The sequence below is a fragment of the Hoplias malabaricus genome, chromosome 1, assembly GCF_029633855.1.
Source record: "Hoplias malabaricus isolate fHopMal1 chromosome 1, fHopMal1.hap1, whole genome shotgun sequence".
NCBI classification, from domain to species: domain Eukaryota; kingdom Metazoa; phylum Chordata; class Actinopteri; order Characiformes; family Erythrinidae; genus Hoplias; species Hoplias malabaricus.
In genome coordinates, this window is record NC_089800.1 from 481,881 (window position 1) to 505,410 (window position 23,530).

Sequence of the window (23,530 nt, forward strand, 5' to 3'; positions counted from 1 at the left end):
AATAAAAACAGTGAAATGAAAGCCAGGTCCTTTATTATTGTAAGGAATTCATAACCACAGCGTTTAGACTGAAATCGGCACTAATTAATTTTATTAAACTGACCCAGTATAAGATATGAACATGTCAAAGTTTATGGGGGTCTCATTGTGGGATCTCAGTTTTCTATACTCTGAACTGTGTAATGTCAAAGTGTAGTATCAATTACAATTAAATTTTTAAGGTACATGTAACATGGACTGTATTTTATTTTTTAATGAGGAAATGCATTATTCCACTATGACATTATGATGCACACAGATGTTCCTTGTAATAACGTATTGTTCATGAAAAGGCATTTGTGGAGGCTAAAGCGTCTTGCTGTTTTAACTGCAGGTGCATGCATTTAAACCACAGACATATGTATCTATGGTGTCTGTGACACTCCCCAGTGTAGCTTCTATGAGCCACAACAGAACCACCACAGAGTCACAACACTAATACCTCAACCATTGCGAGAAAATTGGGTCTTCGTTTTTATTAATGTTTTATGTCTTTAAATATGATTTTCACAGGAAATTGAAGTTGAAAATTATATGTTGTTCTTAAATGGGAAAATGGGTGAACTTCTCCTTTAAAACGATCAACAATCTCATTAAGAAATGCTAAATCGTATTTAAGAGAATGACTTACTAAACAACAGTTCCTTCAAAATGGTATTCCATTGGTCACCTTTGGGTTGGGCGGGGCTTGGTAGACTATCTCCACAGCAGCCAATCAGATGCAGGATCAGAAAGCCTGTCTTGTGACTGGTTCGAAGTAGGAGGCGGGCCAATAAGGTGAGGGGGCGGGGTTTGGGGTGGTGTAGTCTGGCTGGTAGTAAGCCGGACCGTGTGTTGGCTGCAGCGGTGTGTTGCGAGGAGCTCTGCCGCAGTGAGGACTCTTCTGAGCGCCTTCTGTCCGGAGCATGAAGGCTCATGAGTGACACGAGTTCCATCTCCGTGCGTAAAGCCCCTCTTCCTCCATGGCGTCCGAGCAGCAGTCCAGGATTCAGTCCTACCTGGAGAAGAACAAGATTGGACCCTTGTTCGAGGTGGGTTTCTTCGTTTCTGCAACTTTGGGGGCGTTACAGCAGAGAGAAGCAGGGGACAGAAGTGCAAGTCTAAACGGGGGGAGAGTGGAAGACAGAGAGGCTTGAGACTGGACTGAAAGTCAGGCACCTGTTTCCTTTCAGACGAGAGTGGTCCGATGTCCTTTAGAGGACAGAGACATGTGATTAGAAAGACAGAAAGCTAAGCAGCATCAGATGTCAGATTCTGTCCCAATGCGATCTGCACTGGAGCCATGGTCCTGCCCAGAGGAGGAGAGTTTTAGGGCGGATTTAACGCGTGTGTAATGTTTACTCTCAGAAGCAGCTTCAATAAAACCCCTGTGAAAGTCAGAATAGGTTTTAAAGCTGAAGCCTCTCGAATGATCCTTTCCACCTTAAATAGCGCAGCCGTTAGACTCGTGATGGTTGTACTTTAAGGTGCTCTCGCTGTTTACATAGAAAAGCATGACGTGAAAGAGGGCGCTCTGGAGAAGCCACTCGTTTCTCTAAGGTGCCCCCCGCACTGTGCTGTGGAGCTCTCTCCTGTACCTCAGAGATGAGCTGAAGTGGTGTTTGTGTTCCAGAACTAATCTCAACATCAGCACCTGACCTCACTGGTCGCTTACAGTTTAAATACAATTAAATGTGTGATGTAAGAAGCCCTCTCTGTCTGAATCTGTGTTTTTTAGACTATCTCTCGAGAAGCAGAAATGAGCCTTCTATTATAAACCGTCTAGCGTAAACAACACCACACTCACACGTTCACAAGGATACACACTTGCTTTCCACTGGCGGTGATCGGGAAGTTATTTCCACATTGCCACATCTCTCTGTGCAGCAGTGCAGATCATTCTTCCCCCGCTGTCCCATGGCAGGCGCTGGGAGAGTTGAATCGGCCGCTGTGACTCTCAGTGGTGCCACCCATGCTGTGTGGGGCGGGGGGCTGGGGGGGGGGGGGGTTGGTTATGTGCTGTCTGCACGAGACAAACTGCTGATATATCGGCTCTCCTGTAGCAGCGAGCTCGAGCATGTTCTGAATATCAAACAGCAATACAGCTAAAAGCAGCCGAGCTTCAGCACCACAGACAGCGGCCACGTCCCTCACACTGACCTCAGCAAGACACCCCCCCACAGGAGTCTCTACTACTGCAGGAGGATGGGCTAGTGATCTGTTAATGTGGTGCTGAACTCATGCTGGTGTATTAGGACAGTCTGCTCAGTCATACCGCTGCATCCTGGTGACACAGACGTCCATGGAGCTGAAGTGAGACTGTCTGGTAACTCATGTAGTCACGTATGGAGTGATCCTGCTTTTGTTGACTGATTTTGAGACAGCGGTGGAGTGCACTCTCTGTGGTTCACATCTTTGTCCCTGTGTCCTAGAGCAGCTGAATCCTCCTCTTATTGTCTTCAGGTTTTTAACAGTCCACACGAATTGTGTGTCCATTGATTGGGAGCAGCAGGACAGACCTCTGCGTCCAGTCTACCTGGACTCCCGCCAGCGTCTAATCAGAGAGCTGTGGCTCAGTGGGAAGGACTTTGCTCTTTGGCTCATTAGCCGTGTGCTGAGGGGCACACACTGGCCGAAGTGTAAATAGAAACCTTGTGTAAATGCAGCGGAGAGGGTAGGTGTGTAAAGGAGGAGGGTCCTCTGTCTGCAGATGATTAATTTTAATAAACCGAGGTGATACTGGAGTGGTTCAGTTATGACAGTGTGTATTAACCTACACCTTTGTGGTCACTTTATTAGACACAGATCCATCTCACCACTCCCTACGCCACACCACTCTAGCTGGCATTGATCATGGTAAACCTAGCCTCATGTGCAGCTGCTCCTGAGCATCCCATTCTATTAGTGATTGCTCCTCTGTGGAGATTGTCCGTGCAGCAATGGGTGCACCGTGAAGCAGCTCGAAGGATTCACCAGAAGAAGAAGTGTCCACAATCCTTTGGGCATGTCATTTATTAGCAGGGGATAAGCCATTACATCACGAGCGAGGCACTGTGCTAATGAATATAGATTCCTGTGCAAGTGAGAAGGAGGACAGAATACTAATGATCGCTGATGGAAGCAGTGGCCAATACATTGACCTAAATGAGGCTGAAATTATGAGTGGCCACCGAACAGCATTCTTTCAAGCGCAGCCAATTTGCTCCATTCAGTGTCCTACGTCTGCGCAGTCAGCAGTTTCTCTGAAGGCTCCAGGCCCTGTTACTGGACGAAGGAGAAACTAATCCAGTCAGTGTAGAGAGGGTTAAACATGTGGGTGTCCTGTCCCAGAGAGCTGTAGGATCTCAGAGTCCTGGGTTTGGGCCTCGCCTCGGGTGACTGTCTGTGAGGAGTGTGGTGTGTTCACCCTGTGTCTGCGTGGGTTTCCTCCGGGTGACTGTCTGTGAGGAGTGTGGTGTGTTCTCCCTGTGTCTGCGTGGGTTTCCTCCGGGTGACTGTCTGTGAGGAGTGTGGTGTGTTCTCTCTGTGTCTGTGTGGGTTTCCTCCGGGTGACTGTCTGTGAGGAGTGTGGTGTGTTCTCCCTGTGTCTGTGTGGGTTTTCTCCGGGTGACTGTCTGTGAGGAGTGTGGTGTGTTCTCCCTGTGTCTGCGTGGGTTTCCTCCGGGTGACTGTCTGTGAGGAGTGTGGTGTGTTCTCTCTGTGTCTGCGTGGGTTTCCTCCGGGTGACTGTCTGTGAGGAGTGTGGTGTGTTCTCTCTGTGTCTGCGTGGGTTTCCTCCGGGTGACTGTCTGTGAGGAGTGTGGTGTGTTCTCCCTGTGTCTGCGTGGGTTTCCTCCGGGTGACTGTCTGTGAGGAGTGTGGTGTGTTGTCCCTGTGTCTGCGTGGGTTTCCTCCGGGTGACTGTCTGTGAGGAGTGTGGTGTGTTCTCCCTGTGTCTGCGTGGGTTTCCTCCGGGTGACTGTCTGTGAGGAGTGTGGTGTGTTCTCCCTGTGTCTGTGTGGGTTTCCTCCGGGTGACTGTCTGTGAGGAGTGTGGTGTGTTCTCCCTGTGTCTGTGTGGGTTTCCTCCGGGTGACTGTCTGTGAGGAGTGTGGTGTGTTCTCCCTGTGTCCGCGTGGGTTTCCTCCAGGGGCTCTGGTTTCTTCCCACGGTCCAAAGACACATGTAGGTGGAGCGAATATGTGGCACGGTTCACGGGTGAGAAAAGCCTGTTTCTAGAGCAGGGCACAGCCTTCAGGTGCTTGACGTATCGTACTGAGCTCACGTTCCCAGGCACTGACCGTGGCACTGACAGCATTTGACACGGTTCAGTGCAGCAGCAGGAGTTTCAGATGGAAAATGACAGTCACTTAAACTTTAAAGATGAAACAGGTGAAGACCTAGGAGCTTTGTACCTGAGGAACAGACACGCTCCTGTGTCCCTGCATTTCTCCTCTGATCCTTTCTTCATCCTTTACACTTCACACACTGAAACATGCTCACAAGTTTTTCTCACCTACATGGAACTATGGCTGTGTGTCAGTTCCCAGTGCCCTCTCTAGAGAGACAGTACTCGTTGTTGTGTTGTCTGTGGTTGTCTTGCGAGGGTCCTGACCATTAAAGAACAGAGTGAAAGTATGCAGAGCAACAGAGGAACTACAGTCTGTAATAGGAGAACTACAGAGTGCTCCCGTGTGGTCAGGTGGCTTTAACGTTACGGCCGATGGGTCTTTGTTGTCATGCTTTTTCTGTGTTGGTGACTGAATAAATGAATAAATGAATTATAGTTCCACAATATCTCCACCAAGGAGCTGCATCCACCTTAAAGATGCTCCAGCCGTTGCTCTGAGCCAGTGCGCACACACACACACACACACACCGCACACTCAGCTGATCCAGAGAAAGATCAGGGTTTGTTTACTGTGTATCAGTATTCAGCCCCAACACCCAACAACATGCTGCTTGTTCTCCACTGCGAGGGATTGTTTGTGTTAAAATCAGCTAAAAATCCTAGACCAACTTCTGCCTGTTTCTTTTGCCCCACTTTTCTCTGTACATCATTGGAATCCTTCACTCGTCCCATTCAGAATCAAATGAGTCACAAATCTAATTACATGCCTCATGCAACATTCAGCAGATTTAACCCTCTCCACTGCAGCTGTTTGCATAAGGCCTGTGCATTATATATAATCACATTCATATCACACAAGAGCCCAAAATGCATGTTTTTCTCAGCACAAACAAATGGTAACCAGGCCTTAAAGATGGCCACATGCTTCGTCCAATGTTCACACGTTTCAAATGGCAGCTCGTGGTTAACGAAAGCGGAGGGTGGTACAGTTTATCCCAGTTTTATCCCCAAACATTTGTCATCACCAGTTCCACCCTGACAGCTAGGACCTATCCGATCTCACACGGGTGAGGAGCCCCAGCCACCGACTCTTTTCGAACTGCCGCTAACACCACACACCCGAGCAGCTCAGTGCACTGGAGGAGAACCCCAACTGCCCCGGTCTGTCACATCAGACAACAGCGGTTAGTGGCTAGCACTGTGTTTGTGTGATGGGAACACACCCAGACCCCAGCGACAGCGCCACTACCGTGCCTCCTGGGCTAATATAACAGTTTAGCAGTTATCAGTGTCGGTCTGTGGTGGGCAGATGCCATTAAAAGCCTCATACACTTGGGATGCACCTGACCTCCAAGAAAATAGAGACTGGATGTGAACAGCCTCTGGACGGAAGCGTGTTTGAGGCTCCGTGGCACCGAGCGTGAAGAGGTCAGCGTCCAGTTCACTCTGAAATAGCATCAGTTCACTTCCATCGATTGGCCGCTTAAGAGGATCATTTCTATCAGTCGATTGCACTGCGTTCAGGCGAGTGGCTGTCAGCCTGGAGCTGAGACGGAGAGAGGGAGCTAGAAGAGGGTACAATAGAGAGAGAGAGGTGCATGAGAAATAGAGATAGAAGATGAGCGAGAGAGAGAGAGTGAATGAGAGAGAAAAATAGAGAGAGAGAGAGAGAGAGAGAACCTTAGTGGTTAATGTGGGTAAAATCATGGTCATTGTAATGACAGTTATTTCTGCTGTTAGTTCATGGCCCTGTTCATGTTAAGCACATTTCATCACACTTTAGACAAGCTCTTGTTTTCCGGTTCCCAAAAGTGTACTGTCATGACATTTGGGTTTGATGACATCACCATGCCGCCGTTATGCCCTAAACACTTGTGAGCAGTCCCAGGAGGACCTGAAGACAGCAATGGAGACCACCAAAGACCCTCACTACCACCGTGAATCAGTTACAGACCGGTGACGGTACGGAATGGAAACGCTTCTTTAAAGGGCCCAGAGATGAGCTGTGAGGGCTGTTCCTAATTAAAAACACATTGTTTCTATTAAAAAGGATGTTGTTTGTCATAAACTACGAAGCATGATCCACAGCAGTTGATTGACTGTGGAGTAATGGATACATCTGTGTAGTCCACAATTGAACTTGTTTGTAAATAGCTCCCCATCTCTCAGACAGTCTGGGTTTCTACTCTTGTGTCAGAACAGCGCTCCTCAGAGACCCCCAGTGACAAATTGGATGCTGTGCCAGCAGCACACACAGCGTCAATACAATCAATTTGTGGGAGAATCGCAGCGTTTCCCTGTTATAATTGAGGCTGACAGCAGCACGGAATTGAAGCCCGAGCTGAGCGCGCTCCGTATGAGCTTAAATCTGTGTGTTATTCGTTACGAAAGAAGCCTGGAGCCTTCATCAGAACTTTCTCTTAAAGACGTGTTCTTTGTCCTGGTTTTCACCGGCTGTTATTTCTGGCAGAGTTTAAATGTCCTTCATTTTCCTGAATTATATATTGACACTGTCCAAACAAAGCCTATTGGACTATTTCAGATATGAGCTTTATATAAATATTAAGACACAAGGCTGTGTCCCGTCAGAGACGATGTTCTACCCCAAGATAAAAATGTTTAAAGATGGGCTCTTTATGTGAAACATGAGCTGTAATTATCAGGGAGTGTTAGCTAAGTCTTTAGGGAATGGGCTAATTAACACACACACACACACACACACTACTGGGTGCTCCTGCATTTGTAGGTTGTTGGAGAAATGGTGGGGGGAACTCTGGAGACCAGTTGAGGAGTGTGGATGTGAACACGACCAGCCGACCACTTCTTTCCAAACATCCGCTGAGGAAACACCCCCGGAGAGGGCATACAGCACAAGTATCAGCCGTGGTAGCGAGGACACGAGGGCTACTGTACCCACAGTTGTGCCTCTAGGACTCAAGTCTCCACATGGTGGAGGTGTCACCTGGGGGATAGTTACCACTGCACCACCAGGGGGCCCCCAGTTTTTTTTTTCTTTCTTGAAGAGCAGCTAAACCTTCCCATCACAACATGTTCTTATGTTCCTAGGAGGTCCCCACATAAATATAAATACATGGATGCATTCACACAGCCTGATGGAGAATAATTAGTGTGTGGATCTCTCTCTCTCTCTCTCTCTCATATCTTTATTTACAGGAAGATCATGGAGGTGTGTTCATTAATGAACTAATCTGTGCTCTGCAGGTGCCTCAGGCCTCCCTCGAGCTCAACACTCTCCTCGTTATGGGCCACAAAACATGTTCATCATTTATCATTTCTTTCATTTTAGCAGTTCGTCACCAGTGTCTCTGTCAGAATAAAACACACTGCTCCCACAGAGCTTTAGGAGTTTGTTTTCAGTGTGTGTCCTGATATTATTTTTTGGCTTTATTTTTGTAAACAGAAAGGGACTTTAACAATGTGTTAAATACGGGTCATTTTTGAGAGTTTTGTCATGTATTTTAGTTTAGGCCAGAGATACTTATGTGGAGCAAACACACTGCAATAACACTGGACTTCTAAGGGTTAAGGCCGTAAGTCCTTGGTGAACGTGGTCCACTGGAGCTGTCAGTCCCTGGAGCTGTAGTCTATAGAGTCGATATCCTTTGGAAGCTGGGCTGGGCTGGACTCGGCGGGCGGACAGCGATAGCCCCCTCCTCTGCAGTCACAGGAGTCTCGCTCCTCCTCGTCTGGCTGCAGAGACGCTCTGATCTGGTGTTAGACGCTGACAGACATTGCTCGCCTTGGTCGTCCAAACCCTGTCCTGACAGGAAGTGTTGCAACAAAGAAGAGACGTGAAATACCTCCTTCTGTATCTTTAAGATTTACAGAGAGCTCAGTCTACAGCTGTGTTTATTGATCTACTCGTTATTTATGGGTAGGAAGATTGATCAGCTGATGTCTATCTGTGATCGACTGATACTTCCTCAGTCTGTAATCAGAGTTGATCGATGAGTATGGGACAGATGAGAGGATTTAGGCAGGTTTCTCGGCACTGTCCCTGAGCTCTGTAATTCAGGAGTAGAACTGATGCGTCTTTAGAGACACAGGCGACCTACCCTCCTCTGGTCAAACCACCTACAGACCTTTCTCTCTCCCTGTGACCCTCAAATGGACTAAATGGAAAATCAGAGCCTGCGGGACGTCCTGTGTCTATTTTTTAATTGTATCTAACGTTTATAGACCAACACCAAGCTCCAAATCCAAACGGACTTAAAACAAAGACACCGCACCTGATGGAACTATTCGGAGTAACGTCATCCAGCCCGTTACAGTGAGGACCAGCAGCTCAATGACAGCTTTCAGTACAGCACGAGACTCACCAGCGCTCACCATGTGCCTGAGGACAGTTGCTGGAAGCACACCCTCACTGATCTGAGATCAGCACATCTTCATTAAAAAAATAAAAACGAAGCTGTGTTTTCCTTCTCATCCCAAAACCCAAGAGTTTGGAGCAGACAGCACAGTTCTTCTCGTTTCCCTTCCTCCAAAACCCACAAATTACCGCTCTCGTTTGCATGCCCCCTGCTGCCGGGTTCGCTTAATTACCCAGCATCCCCTGAGGGGGCTTTAATTGCCACGTTTACATCTTTGCATCTTAAGTGATTTATAATTGTGCACCGTGTCGACACAAAGCTGCGTTCTCCTTTTCTTCACCGTCGTGGCTCTGAGGCTAACGTGGAAATCAAAGCTTTTTGTCAGCGGGGCGATCAAGAGGGGTTTAAAAAAGCTGCAGTCGACAAAATGCTGTTAAAGGGGAACTCAGCATTGTTCAGAGCATTGTTCAAAAGCACACTGACTCTTTCAAGTGGAGGTGAAGGGAACCAGGGGTCAGGATTTCTACAACACAAACTGCAGCCCTTTTGTTTCCTCTCCACCTGCAGTAAACCTACGCATGTGTTTTCTGAAAAGGTCCAGAGCAGCACTGTGGAGCGTAGTGTAGTGTCATTGCTCCCCAGGGTTCAGGGTCCAGGGCAGGAACCTGAGCTGTTTGTGTTGGTGGACAACCTGAGATTTTAAATGATCAGCCTCTTTTGAACTTTTCTGATTTTCTGTTTCTCTCTCTCTCTGTCTCTAACTCTCTCTCTCTCTCTCTCTCTCTCTCTCTCTTAGTCTCTGTCTCTCTCTTGCTCCCTCTCTCTCTCTCTCTCTGTCTCTCTCTCTCTCTCTCTGTCTGTCTCTCTCTCTCTCTTGCTCTCTCTCTCTCTCTCTCTGTTTCTAATTGTTCTCGGTGTTCTTTGACCGGTAGGAGATGATGACGAAGCTGATCACGGAGACTCCGGACTACCCCATCCCGTTTCTGATTGGACACCTCCAGACAAAGCAGGAGAGTCCAGGCCGCCTGCAGAGGACGCTGTCCGGGTCTGCGGCGCTGTGGGCAGACAGTGGGAATCCAGGTCAGAATTCACTCTCTGTTCTGTTCTTTCTGGCTGTTGTTGCTGAGGGCGGCACGATGGCACACGTCAGTACCCACCTCAGCTCAATGTGTGTGAGGAGCGTGGTGTGTTCTCCCTGTGTCGGCGTGGCCTTTTCAGCCACAATTGAAAAACTCATGCTGGTAGTTGGCTACACCCCCACCCCGTCCAGGGTGTGTTCCTGTGAATGAACGAGTGTATTCAATTACGTTGAAGGCTTCTTCTCTCTAGGGCTCAGCTTAGATTCCTGCATCTATCTGTGTCCTAGTTCAGTGATATTTTGTGTGTCCTGCTGAGGATGTTTTTTTCTGAACGAGGTGACGATGCACTGTTGTAAGTCTCTGGATAAGGCCGTCTGCTAAAAGCTGTAAATGTGTAGGGAAACGTATGCTTAAGGCCCTTTTTATGCCTCTCATCCCAACAGCGAACCTGCTTGTTCTAATATTTGCACAACTCTAACATTAATATAATCTCTCTCTCAGTCTCTGAGACAATTACGACTGTCTGTTCTCCACAGAAGGCAAAGGGAATCGACGGGATTTCAGGAGCTATGATAAAGCCTGGCAGATTCACCCCAAAAAGCCCAAGAAATCCAAGAGCGACCTGGCGGTGTCCAACATCTCCCCCCCTTCACCCGAGTCCAAATCACGTGAGTCATTCGTTTGGTTTTTAACTTAAAATAACATGCTTTTTATTGTCATTACACAATGTACAGCATTGAACACACACACTCAAACACACACACACACACACCGTGTGGAGACTGGGGCACACAGGGAGCAGTTTGGGGTGAGGTGCATGCCTTGCTCAAAGACAACACAGACGTGGATGTTGAGGGAGCAGACGGCGTTATTGTTTCACACCACCCACCCCCTAATGTTTTACTGCTTCTTCAGGGAATGGAAACAACTACTTTATGTTTCTCTGACTTGGCCACCCTTAGTCAAGAGCTTAAACGTAGTCAGAGCTGACGTGTGTGTGTTGAGAAGCCACTAGTGCCTCTTCCATCCTTGTCAATGAGAGTCATACAGGTTTTTCTATGAAACTGAGCTCCTGATACCCTTCCTAAGCTTGTTGACATTTGCTGTTAACACAGAACTGTCCTGACATTCGCTGTCGGCTCCTCTTGACTTCTCTCTCGTCGTGTTAAGTGTTATGTTCAGATTAGAAAAGGGAACGTTGGTCTCGGATCAGGGTGGAACTCCTACCCAGAGACGGTTCGAGGCTGGATCTGTTCTAGCGAGCGCGGAGTGAACCAGAGCCACAGTGAAATGTGTCATATTGGGCCTGAGAGAAGGCCGTAAATAATTTAACATCATGATCTGTCACTCTGCCAGTAACTTCTATTTCCGACTTGGAGGAGGACGGCGTCTTCTTTTAGCTGAAATAGCAGAGAGGTGGAGAGGACTCATCTCATTTGGAGCTTGAGGGTGGCTGTCTCTCTCTCTCTGTCTCTCTGTCTCTATCGCTGCTCGATCCTTCCATGCAGGCTGTTCAGACAAAGAGACATATTCTGATCCTTGTCTCATTATGGCCTTTTCACCCCGTTATGTCAGGTCCCTGCCACTGTAATTGGCTGACTGTGCCACTTTGCCATCTTTTGAGGGCATTTGAGCTCAGTTAAAATTAACATTCACCAACGTTTTGCCCGTCCAGATCACAGAGGAGTAGGGGTGTAGAGATGTGTCGTACTGGATTGGGTTTCTCACATTCAGAATTGAACAATACAGCCAACAGATGGGAGCATAAAAACACACTTTATAAAATATAGCACCCATGAGCAGTAATAAAAATGTAAGCACAGCAAGAGCAGGTACTAGACCAGTGTGTGAGTGACCGGGGGAGTGTGTGATGCCCAGTGTCCTGGGTGTGTTCCTGCCTTGTACCCAATGATTTGATACCAGGCTCTAGCGTGGGTGAATAAATGAATAAATATTTCTTTGTCATGTAAAATGCAGCATAACTTTTGTTTGGTGTTTATATTTACTGCTAAAGTATTGCACAATTTTACACACTATTCAACTTAATATTCACTTAAATTCATCTAAACATTGTCTACATTCTGAATTGTTATCTGTATCTTTGCCATTCAGGGGCCAGCTCTCTCTCCAGCAAGAAAATAGTGAGAAGAATCAATTTCCGTTGACAGCATTAGCACCAAGCTAATGTCAATGCGGCACGTTTATGGATTTTCTTTTAGAACTGAAGCTTACCTTTGCTCCCAAAGGCCCAGTGTGACCACTGTAACAGAAGTTGATGTCAGATCAGCACGTATCTTGCTTCATCTTCTTCTGTGGTTCATTATTGATAAGCTTGTGTGAGCTAGCATGCAGCCTTTAGCACTACATAGCTGGAACGCTGGAGTAAATTGAGCAGGACTTCTTTTATATAGGCTGTGGATCATGCAGCTGAGATGCTGCCCTTAATATCCTCTTTTTGACTGAAGGCCAAAGTGGGAAAGGCGATGAGAAATGTGGGCTGCAGAGTTCTTGACAGCTTGGAGCTGCTTACTGTTGTTTCTGTGTCGATGTGTGACGTTTAGAGTGATTGGAAACGCTGGCTGAATGTGGTGGGGCATCGTTAGAGAAAGAGCTGCTCGTAGGAGGCCGGAGTTCAAGAAAACACTTGTGCTATTGTCTTTTCAGTTTGAATTGGAACTGAAGTCAGCTGCTAACTGTTTTGCATATTAGCTTGTGGCTAGGATATTAGCAGACAGCAAAATTCAATAAAATTCAAAACTCTCTCAAAACACAAACGTCACGTTAAAGCATTAGCAAGATATTTTTTGTTTGTTTTTTATTTTGTTTTTTCTGCTCATTTTGAATTATTCAGGACCCAGCCACGTATGTGTTTTCACTCTGGATGTTCCACTCTGAGATGTCGCTTGTGACAGATGTCCTACGTTAAGGCTTATTTCCCCCTCAGACACGCATGTGGACCGAGAGTGCAGACAGGCAAGGTAAAGCGGGCACTTTCCCAGCTGAGTGTATGAGTGATGGCCATTACGGCTGGACCACGTCCACCGCTTAATTTTGCTGAATCATGAGCTCCTCGAGCCAAAATGCATCAAACTCCGAAAAAAGAGAGAGACGCAAGGACTTCCCTGGAAGCTGTGTGCTCAGCGATGCGGGAAGAAAAGGCCTGGTGACGAGTAAGAAAACATCTTTGAAATTTGAACCGCTTCAGTTGTGTGGGTGAAGTCAGGACAGGAGACGGTGAGGACTTTAGCTGAAGCTCCACTGGTGACAACGTTTTCATAAACTAGACACACGCTAATGAGGGGTCAGAATGTAGCGTGGATTTTTAATGAACTTAAGCAGACCTCACTGCCTTACATTTCCCATAATCCTGTGTGTCAGCACCATCAGTGTCACTTGTCAGAAGGGAACGGCCGTTGTTGCAGCGATGTAGTGGATGCAGTTTCTGTTCAACTGTAGGTCAGATTTATCTCATTTTATATTCATTCTGACCACAAATAGCAGAGTCATCCCAGATTATTTGCTCAGTTGTCATTAGCATTAGCCAGTCTGTATCATCAAAGTCATGGCAGGTGTTCTGCCCTCAAAGTGCATTTGAAATTCAGTTATAGGCCTCAGTGTATCAAACTACTGCTGTCTAAGGCACAGATACATGAGGCCAGGGGACAGCAAGACTTCAAGGTTGTTACCATCTGATTCAGCCACAGGCTGTTTATTAAAGACAGAGATGTGATCTAATGTGGAATGGAGATAGTGGTTGGCGGGAGTGGCCAGGTAATCAGCTGATTGGACACATTGGATTCAGATCCTTATCAATTTTACCCATTAATTGTGGTCTTTTTGTCTGTAACCCTTATCCAGTTCAGGGTCGCGGTGGGTCCGGAGCCTACCCAGAATCACTGGGCGCAAGGGGGGAACACACCCTGGAGGGGGCGCCAGTCCCTCACAGGGCGACACACACTCACACATTCACTCACACACTCACACCTACCAACGTTTGAGCATGGGAGCACTCAAATGCATGTCAAACTGTAAAAACCCAACACCGTAATATTGTTCAGTCATCTTCAAACACTCTTTAAAGTGAACCCTTAGCTCATGCAGAAGTGCTGCAAATAACTGTGTTTATGTGATTTCTCTGCAGTGCCTCGTTCAATAGAGCGTCCCTCCTGGGACTGGAGGGAGAGCCGAGACTTTGACGAGCTCAGTCACATCCTGCAGGAGAGCAAGAAGCTCGGAAAAGCCCTGGAGAACCTGTCCCGAAGTGAGTGATTCCAAACAGAATCATTTCCCTGGATGTTCAGATGTAGCGCTGATGTTTTCCCAGTTTAATTAATAAGAGCTTAATGTTGTTGCCTGATTATAGCAAACCACCGCTGAGACCTCCACTAAGAAGTATTCAGTAAAAAAAAAGTAAATAAGAAGTTTCATTAGTAGTTTAAAAACATGTGGTGGCACCTCACAAGAGGCACAAGAGAAAGAGCAGCTTTGTTCACACTGGACCTTTAAAAAACACCTTAGCCTCAGTTAGTTATTTACATTCTGTAGAAGCAAACTGTGAATGAATGTATTATAAAGATTATAAAGACCCCAAATTATGTTATGTGTGTATTAATAAAGTCTATGGTACTGTACACACAGATCTACATGTGCAGGTTGCATTTGGCTGGGTGTGTTTTGTGAATCTCACTAAACAAAACTCATCTCTTTTGCAGGTATTGTCTTATCTGATGAGCTTGACCAGGTAAGTCCTCTCTATTTTTCAATTGGGCTGTGTGTGTGTGTCTGTGTGTGTTTGTGTGTGTGTCAGAATGCAGGACAGAATTCTGCACAATGACTTTGAGCCAATGTGTGTCTGTTTGTCTGTGTGTCTGTGTGTCTGTGTGTCTGTTTGTCTGTTTGTCTGTGTGTGTGTGTGTGTGTGTGTGTGTGTGTGTGTGTGTGTGTGTGTGTGTGTGTGTGTGTGTCAGAATGCAGGACAGAATTCTGTACAATGATTTTGAGCCAATGTGTGTGTGTGTGTCTGTATGTGTGTGTGTGTCTGTTTGTCTGTTTGTGTGTCTGTTTGTGTGTGTGTGTGTCTGTTTGTGTGTGTGTGTGTCTGTTTGTCTGTGTGTGTGTGTCTGTTTGTCTGTTTGTCTCTGTGTATGTGTGTGTGTGTGTGTGTGTGTCTGTTTGTATGTATGTGTGTGTCTGTTTGTGTGTGTGTGTCTGTTTGTATGTGTGTGTGTGTGTGTGTGTGTGTGTGTGTGTGTGTGTGTGTGTGAGAATGCAGGGCAGAGTTCTGTACAATCTCTTTGAGCTAGTTGGGCTGAGGGCCCAGTCTGCAGTGAGTAAGTAATAAAGAATCCAGCTTTTGATGCAAGTGGATTGTTATTCAGTTGATTTCAGCAACTGCAGGAAGAAGGAAGCCTGGCCTTTGTTTATCTCTGGAAAGTGTGCCGTTGTCTGGAGACATGACCAAAGGCATTATGTAAATGCTGAAACCTCCACAGGCGGCATGTTCTTTTCAGACGAAATCAAAGAGTGTTTAATGCAGAGGAGCGACGTAGAGAGGGAAATGTGTCGAGAATGTGTTTACAGCTGTGAATGTGTCTCAAGTGTCTGAGAAGTGTTTCCCATACAGTAAAGTGTCAGTCTTAAGTCACACCAGAACATGGTTTAAAACTCTTTATCTGGAAGGAAGTGTGTTTGTGCTATAAAACCGCCCGCAGCATTAGCACAAATACTGTTAAATAATACATCTTCTGAGTAATATCTTCTCCTGGAGGCAGGACTAGAAAGTTGCATGGATTTGTTTCAGTTCTACAGCGGCTGACCTGGTTTAACTTTAGAATTTCACTCCCACTCACACGTGTGGACAGTTTGTCACCCTCACCATGTCACTCATATCTACAGCGTGGGCCGTTTATATGGATACACCTTAATAAAACGGGAATGGTTGGTGATATTAACTTCCTGTTTGTGGCACATTAGTATATGGGAGCTTTTCAAGATGGGTGGTGACCATGGCGGCCATTTTGAAGTCGGCCATTTTGGATCCAACTTTTGTTTTTTCAATGGGAAGAGGGTCATGTGACACATCAAACTCATTGGGAATTTCACAAGAAGAACAATGGTGTGCTTGGTTTTAACTTTATTCGTTCGTGAGTTATTTACAAGTTTCTGACCACTTATAAAATGTGTTCAAAGTGCTGCCCATTGTGTTGGATTGTCAATGCAACCCTCTTCTCCCACTCTTCACACACTGATAGCAACACCGCAGGAGAAATGCTAGCACAGGCTTCCAGTATCCGTAGTTTCAGGTGCTGCACGTCTTGATGGTATGGTGTGGTATATTGGGTACAAAGACAGTGGGGCCATTCTTCATCAGTGGAAACCTCAAGGCCACTGGATATGACAAATTGCTACATGATGATGTGTTTTCCTCTTTATGCACTGAAGCTGGCACATTCCCTGAGTTTTTCCAGCAAGACGGGGCACCACCACATTATGGGTGTCAGGTCCGAGCATTCCTAGATGAACAGTTTCCTGGAAAGTGGATTGGTCGTCGTGGGCCAAGGTCTCCCGATCTGACCCCCTTAGGCTTTTATCTTTGGGGGTCATCTGAAGGCAATTGTCTATGCTGTGAAGATACGAGACGTGCAGCTCCTGAAACTACGGATACTGGAAACCTGTGCTAGCATTTCTCCTGCGGTGTTGCTATCAGTGTGTGAAGAGTGAGAGAAGAGGGTTGCATTGACAATCCAACACAATGGGCAGCACTTTGAACACATTTTATAAGTGGTCAGAAACTTGTAAATAACTCATGAACGAATAAAGTTACGTTAAAACCAAGCACACCGTTGTTTTTCTTGTGAAACTCCAAATAAATGGGACACACGTTTGATGTGTCACATGACCCTCTTCCCATTGAAAAAACAAAAGTTGGATCCAAAATGACCAACTTCAAAATGGCCGCCACCCATCTTATAAAGCTCCCATATACTAATGTGCCACAAACAGGAAGTTAATATCACCAACCATTCCTATTTTATTAAGGTGTTTCCATATAAATGGCCCACCCTGTACACCTGTGGATGATGTCCTCACCTGTGGGAGGAAACCAGAGCACCAGGAAGACACCTAGACTGGGGCTTTACCCAGTCGGACCTGTGGGGCTTAACACTTTTTCACCCACATTTTTTACACATCTGCTGTCCTTAGTTATTTCCTACCTCTCTGTTTACCTCTTTGTTTATCTCTCTGTTTACCTCTCTGTATATCTCTCTGTTTATCTCTCTCTTTTCCTGTGACCTGTGGGTGGTGCTGTCCCAGGACCCTCTGATCTATAACTCCGTGCTGAGACCCCGTGTTGTGGGGGAGTGGGTAGGGCGAGAGGAGAACGATGCGGACCCTTTGGCAGCAGAGATGCTTATGCCTCCTATCCCTCGGGCCAAAACCGAAGGCTGCTGGGGCAGTGGAGAGAACAGTCCAGCGGGGAGGTGAGTACGGAGCTGTAAGGAGGAGGGTTTGTAACATGTCTCATTACGTCTTGTATTAGGCTTGTATTATTACAAATACGCTTTAAAGCATTTTATGTGTAATGTATGTTTGTATTTCAAAATTCAAACACTCTCCTTAACTTAACACCAAAAAAGAACCTAAAACTGAAGCAGTCTGACTGCAGTCTTGTGGTCAGAAGCTCACTTTATAATAATCAGTCTAGAGGGGGCTGATATATTGCGCATCAACAGATCCATAACTAGTGCACCCATGTAGCAGGAGCTTCTAAATCTAAACTGCAAGCTAGGTGTTTCTAATAAAACGGACACTTAGGGTACCCCTTGAACACACTGCGGTAGTCTTTTCAAAACATCACCTTCTTATCTTTTTCCACAGCTGTAGCTTTAAGAAAAGTCTGTCAGACCCCGCTGACCTCCTCCAGATGCTGTGTTGGTGGTTGTGTAAGCACGAGGGCAGTCCTCATAGAATGCAGCTAATTAGAGTGGATCAGATATGAAATCATAAATCATATGCCCGGCAGACATCGGCAGCTCCTTTCAATTAGCTTATTCACCAGCTTGATTACAGAGGAATCTCAGCGCCTGAGGGGTCGACGTTGCGGACGTCCCAATACACACGGCACCTCATGGCTTCCTTTAGACTTTCATTAACCAGGAAAGCGCTATGATCTGCTTTAATTCTTTCAGTTTAGGGTTCACCGCATGCTCTGATTGGCAGAAATGCCTTCAGATTTGCACCGAATGAAGGCAGCCTCCAATCATTCAGTCATCACTTATTACAGGGCAGTGTGTGATCAGCTGGTGAAATTATACTATGACTGTGTTATTAAGCGCTCTTTAATTTCTCAGTCCAACATTGTGTCAGAAAATATGCCCTATTCACTATGAAGTGCACTATTTTGGGGCTCTGCAATTTTCTAGCAGTATCTGAAAACATAGTGGACAATGTTCAGTGCAAAAACATTAGGAGATTGCCCTTAATCCACTGCATCGTTTGGTAAAAACGCACATGAAGCTGTGTCCGAAATAACTCACTCCCCTCTTCAGTTCCCCTTGAGAGTGCACTGTTTAGAGAATAATGCAGGGAGTAGTGAATAGGGATCTGTTTGAGACGCAGGGCAAGAGTGCAGCTGATTACATGTTTCTGATCGGGTTAAGTTTTAAACACACACAAAGTTTGAAATTAAAATGCTATTAAAAGGCTGTATATGAACAAGCTGCATATTCTATCACTCACTCACTCACTCACTCACTCACTCACTCACTAACTCATCTATTGACTCACTCACTCGCATACTAACTCACAGGCTCATTCACTCACGTATATACCCACTCTCTCAATCGCTCAGTCACTCTCACATATGTACTGACTCATTCATATACTCACTCATTCACATACATAATATCACTCGAATACTTACAAACTCATTCTCTCACTGCAAAACACATATATACTCACTCAATCCCATAATTACTCATATACATGCTTTTACTCACTCACTCAATCAATCAATCAATCAATCAATTAATCAATTATTCACACACTCACACATACATTCTCATTCACATTTAGGAGTTACTCCAGAAGGGCGACTGTGGAGTTTAAGGATGTTTGTTTTCAGTGTGGAGTGCAGTAGATGAGTGTTAGTGTTTAATGCAGTAAGAGTGTGTTGGTCTGACTGTGTGACTGTGTGTTTGTGGTAATGTTTGTCCACAGGAACAAATGTGTGAGACGTGATTTTCTTTACAATCAGATTGGGTCTCTATTAGAACCTGTTGAATTTGTCAGTTCATATCATTCAGGCAGTGTCCCACAGCACATGTCGTCCATTAGCATGATACACAGAGCTTCTCATTAGCTTCACTGCTGCGCCGCGCCACATTGGAGCCTAGGCATGGCTGGGTTTCTAACATTTGATCAGAAGTCTACACACACACACATACAGACTGGCAGCTGTGGAGGAGAACAGGCTACAGCTAAATATCCACTGGAACAACAGAGCTGCTTTACTACTCATGATAATGAGCCGCTCGCTGTTCACCCCGACCCGGAGTGCACAGCAGTGAGGAGAGAGGAGCAGAAGCTCTGGTTTTCAGCAGTTTTCTCTCAGTTCTCTTTCCTCTCAGTTCTCCTTTTCTCCGTTTTACCTCAGTGCTCTTATTTCCGTGCTTGTTGTGTCTGTTCTTTCTGCTCTCACATAAACATGGGTCCACGGTGATTGGAGTGGGGCAACACTACCGTCGCATTTTGGACACTTTTCTATTAGTTCATTTATTGTGACTTTTTCACACAGTGTAAAGCGCAAAGGTAGATTTAGACCTAAAAATAGAGACATGGGAATTTGCGCTGTGGGATTTTATGATGTGCATTTTTTTAAGTTTATTCACACCCAGGTCCTTTCAAAGGGTGTACAATTCAAGTCTGGCATCTGGCCGAATGAGAGAGAATAGAAGTGGTTCTGCTTGACTTCTCAGTCTTTGAGTGGTGCTGACAAGAGAGAGAGAGAGAGAGAGAGAGAGAGAGAGAGAGAGAGAGAGAGAGAGAGAGAGAGAACAAGCAGAGTAGGGGCTGCTGGGAAATTAGGAGCAGGTAGAGTAGAGGTGTGTGCTGGTGAGAGATTACAAGGATGATGAAATCCACAAGGGAGTCGTTCACTCTGGCCTCTAACACTCGTTACGTTACACTCTATTCTTTTTTCCCCTCACTCCCTCCCTCCCTCCCTCTCTCTCTCCCTCCCTCTCTCCCTCCCTCTCTCCCTCTCTCTCTCATATCTCTCACCACTTCTGTGTTCTATTATGTAGGTAGGTAACTACTGAGACAGATCGATAGAGCGATAGAACTCAGTTCCACTGTGCTGTGTTTTATACCGTTGTAGCTGAAGCGTGGGGTTTCAGGTGAAGTCAGGCTCATATGCAGCTGCTCCAGAGTGTCTCATTTAATTCCATGCTTTTCTTTATAGAAAATTGTGTGTGTTCAGTTGAACGTTTAGTTTTGTAATGATTTCATTTGAAATGGGACACTCACGTGTACATCTGGGGACCTGGAGACCACCAACCAACACACTGTGAAACAACCACCAAGGCAGTTTACTGTTGCTATGTTAGAAAACCTTAGATAAAACGAGCCGTTCTTATTCTGCTCTGCTTCTGACATCAAGTGCAGAGACGATGTTAAACGGAGAAAAACAGACACAATGAGTGCAGAGAAGTAACAAAGCGTAAGGGTTGTCTGCAGATGTTGGGACATTGTGGATGACGTATGAATAAAATTTGGTGCTTGGACCTTGATGACGGCTGCACATAGCTGTGTCACCACACCTGTAACTGCTTGGATTGTAATCATGTACTACATGCCTTTATGAACCCATGACAGTTTTACACATGAAATAAATGGTGCGTGTGAATATTACATTTCATGTCTCTCGCTCTCTCTCACAGCCCTGATTTTCCTTCCTGTCGTTCTCTCATTTCCCCCTCACCCCCTCACAAGCAGAGCCACTTAGTCTTATACATCTTAATCAACCCACTTTCTCAAGCTCTTCCCAACCGGAGGCGTTGTTCTAGACCCCTGACTGTTCATTAAATGAGAAACACGGCATATATTCGTTCGCACTGAGCCAATCTTCATGTGTGTGACAGTTTCAGGTCTTTCTTTAGCCATTGGTTTTATTTCCATAATGTAATAGTGCTTTGTTTAGCCCGTTGTTCTTTAGCTATTAGCTCCCACTTCACTCCAGAAAGGAGAGCATCGGAGGTAGGAGTCATTTGTCTTTCTGGTCATTTATTAGCACAAAGCACACCTTAAACACCAAAGCAACAAAACCTTTCGACTAAAAGACAGAGAGGGAGGCAGGGCCTGTCTAACAGTGCTGCTGTAATGATCCACCTCGGGCCATATCTATGTTGTGATCATTTTGATCTTGACTTATAGGAGGTCTCTGAGGTTTGTTGGCAGTTCAGGACCGGACAGCAGCACTGGCCAAACCCAAACAAAGCCAAACGATGTCACTGAGATATGTGTGAATATAAGCTTTGAAATGTTTAATCACAGATGCCTGAAGGCTTTGCTGTCCAAAGGGCATTAGTTATTCAAACAAAGAGGTGTGTGGGGCCAAGAGTTCAGCACTAATGAGTATCTCTTATCTCTCTGTCTGCATCTGCCCCACCTTCACTCTCCTGACTGCCCTCTGGTCAACGGACTCCTTACGATCCCTGTAATTACACAACACACGAGTAATGCTTCTCACTCAAATACAGCAGGTGCTTTTAGTAATGTATGGTAAACATCACAACTGGTCATCGGGTAAAAACCTTTAAATCCAGTCGTAGTTCAGGTAGTTGTTGCTGATGATTAGTTCTGGATTAGTTCTTGAATGGAGCTCTATCACTCCAAAGAATGCTGGGGAGGATTTGTATATTGCTGCCGATCGTCCCGTATTTGGAAACTAAATATGCGTTCCATTCTAAATTGATACGGGAAGCATTTTGATCTGTATTTTTGAGGTCACAATGTTGTAGAGATAGTTTGACAGAAACATGCAGGTCTCTCTCTCTCTAGTAAATATTCCCAGTGAAGTCTGGGAAGTGAAGTGCATGTGAGAACAGAGCAGGAGTTTCACCTGCACCCACTGCACAGGCTCCGCCCTCATGCCTAAAGCACGTGTTTCATTTCCCGAAGTGAGATCACGTCTCACACAGAAAAATCCCACACTGTGCGCTGCATGTGTGAGCGACTGCTCTGGGACGTCTCCAGACCCAACACTCCGGAGTTTCTCTAGAGATGTGTGAACGTGGCAAGAAAGAACTAATGTTAGCACCGCATCCTGGAGAAATGACATTTCATTCTCCCTCAACACACCACAGATCAAAGTCATTTTTAATACATACAAATCACATTAGATAATTTCACATAGAAGACTAACATTAACCTTAACAAACTATTAATAGAGTGTAAGACCAGTTTGAGTCCTACATAAGCAATTAATGTCTTAGACCAATGAGATTCTTTCACTTCAAATGTTTCACTTTCTCTTGTTGTGATTAATAAACAGTTTAAAATAGTTCAGTTAAGCTGGTAATACAGTATTTGCTAAATTCATGGTCAGATTCTGCTTTGCCATTGTTCAGAAAGGTTACGGACAGGCACTGATCGTCCTGGTGGCATTTGGCTTAATAAATGTCTGACCCCTGCATTCCTTATTTTGATTTCAGAAAGTCGCCAATCCTAGATTTATACCCCTCTAGCACATGCTTGTTTTGAGCCTTAGACTCGTGTGTCTGCTCCAGAGCACCTCATTTTACTGAAAATAATGTGTGAAAATACCTTTGCTGCTGCTGAGCCCTTACCCTGGTGCAGTTTTGGCTAATGCTACGTCTTGTTTACTTTGGTTGATTTGCTGTTGCACTACGTTGTCATGGTAAATGTGCTTTACATATTAGAACAGTGTTTCATTGTTGTGCAGAATGTTTTTTAACAGAAGTAACCTGTTACAGTACGATACTGAAGTGAATTCAGAGCCAGTCTTAATGAAGCCATGGTGTGCTAACTCCTGCTTTAGTGCTCAGATCATTTGTAGGATCTGTAAAATTTCACTGTAGTCACCTTTTTTCTGTGCAGGTTTCAGGCCAGTGAACTGTAGCATTAGCATTTGTTTCAATCTCAAGCCAGTGCCCATGATTCACACATCCATTTTTCTGTCCTCCACCCTGGTGTGGATATGTGCTGGAGCACTGGATCAGCAGCAGCGTGTGGCAGGGTGTATTTCCCAGGTGGTGTACAGTGTGCTTGAACGTGATCTATTCCACCAGGGGACAATCAGCTGAGACGAGTGTAGCTACATCCTCTCATCAACACAGGTCTCCTCTGCTTTAGCAAACATGGCACTAACAACCACATAACCACTGATATTCATCAGAATATTGCCCTGATGACTAAGGCAGAATGCTTCTTAGGAAGACCTTTGATTTTACGTGTGTGTGTGTGTGTGTGTGTGTGTCCCACAGCTCAAAGGGAATTTTCATTTGTCATACACTGTACGTCCAAACTGTACATCCACTTCTTCTACTGAGTGACTTGTGCTGCTCTGTAGTGCTCTAAGATGCTGACACGTTTTGTAACATCTTCATAGGAGAGCATTGGGGTTTCAATGTAAAAAGGTAATTTCCGTGTAATTCTGGAGTGTTTCTATTGGTTCATTCCTCATGACATTTTCACACAGTGAGGGACAGCTGCTGGGTTCAAATGATGCTGTAAAGTAAAAATCAACAA

At 45.6% G+C, this 23,530-nt stretch overlaps 1 protein-coding gene across 1 annotated transcript in view; it reads left to right on the forward strand.

Moving 5' to 3' along the window:
• Positions 1–864: 864 nt before the first annotated feature.
• The window catches only part of c1h8orf34 (chromosome 1 C8orf34 homolog), a 71,329-nt gene continuing 48,663 nt past the window's right edge, over positions 865–23,530 (forward strand). Inside the window, exons 1-6 of the mRNA XM_066683974.1 lie at positions 865–1,070; positions 9,614–9,761; positions 10,297–10,428; positions 13,902–14,021; positions 14,473–14,501; positions 17,075–17,241. Of these exons, the coding sequence (XP_066540071.1) occupies positions 1,002–1,070; positions 9,614–9,761; positions 10,297–10,428; positions 13,902–14,021; positions 14,473–14,501; positions 17,075–17,241 (665 nt within the window). The 5' untranslated portion in view covers positions 865–1,001. The remainder of the gene's footprint in view (positions 1,071–9,613; positions 9,762–10,296; positions 10,429–13,901; positions 14,022–14,472; positions 14,502–17,074; positions 17,242–23,530) is intronic.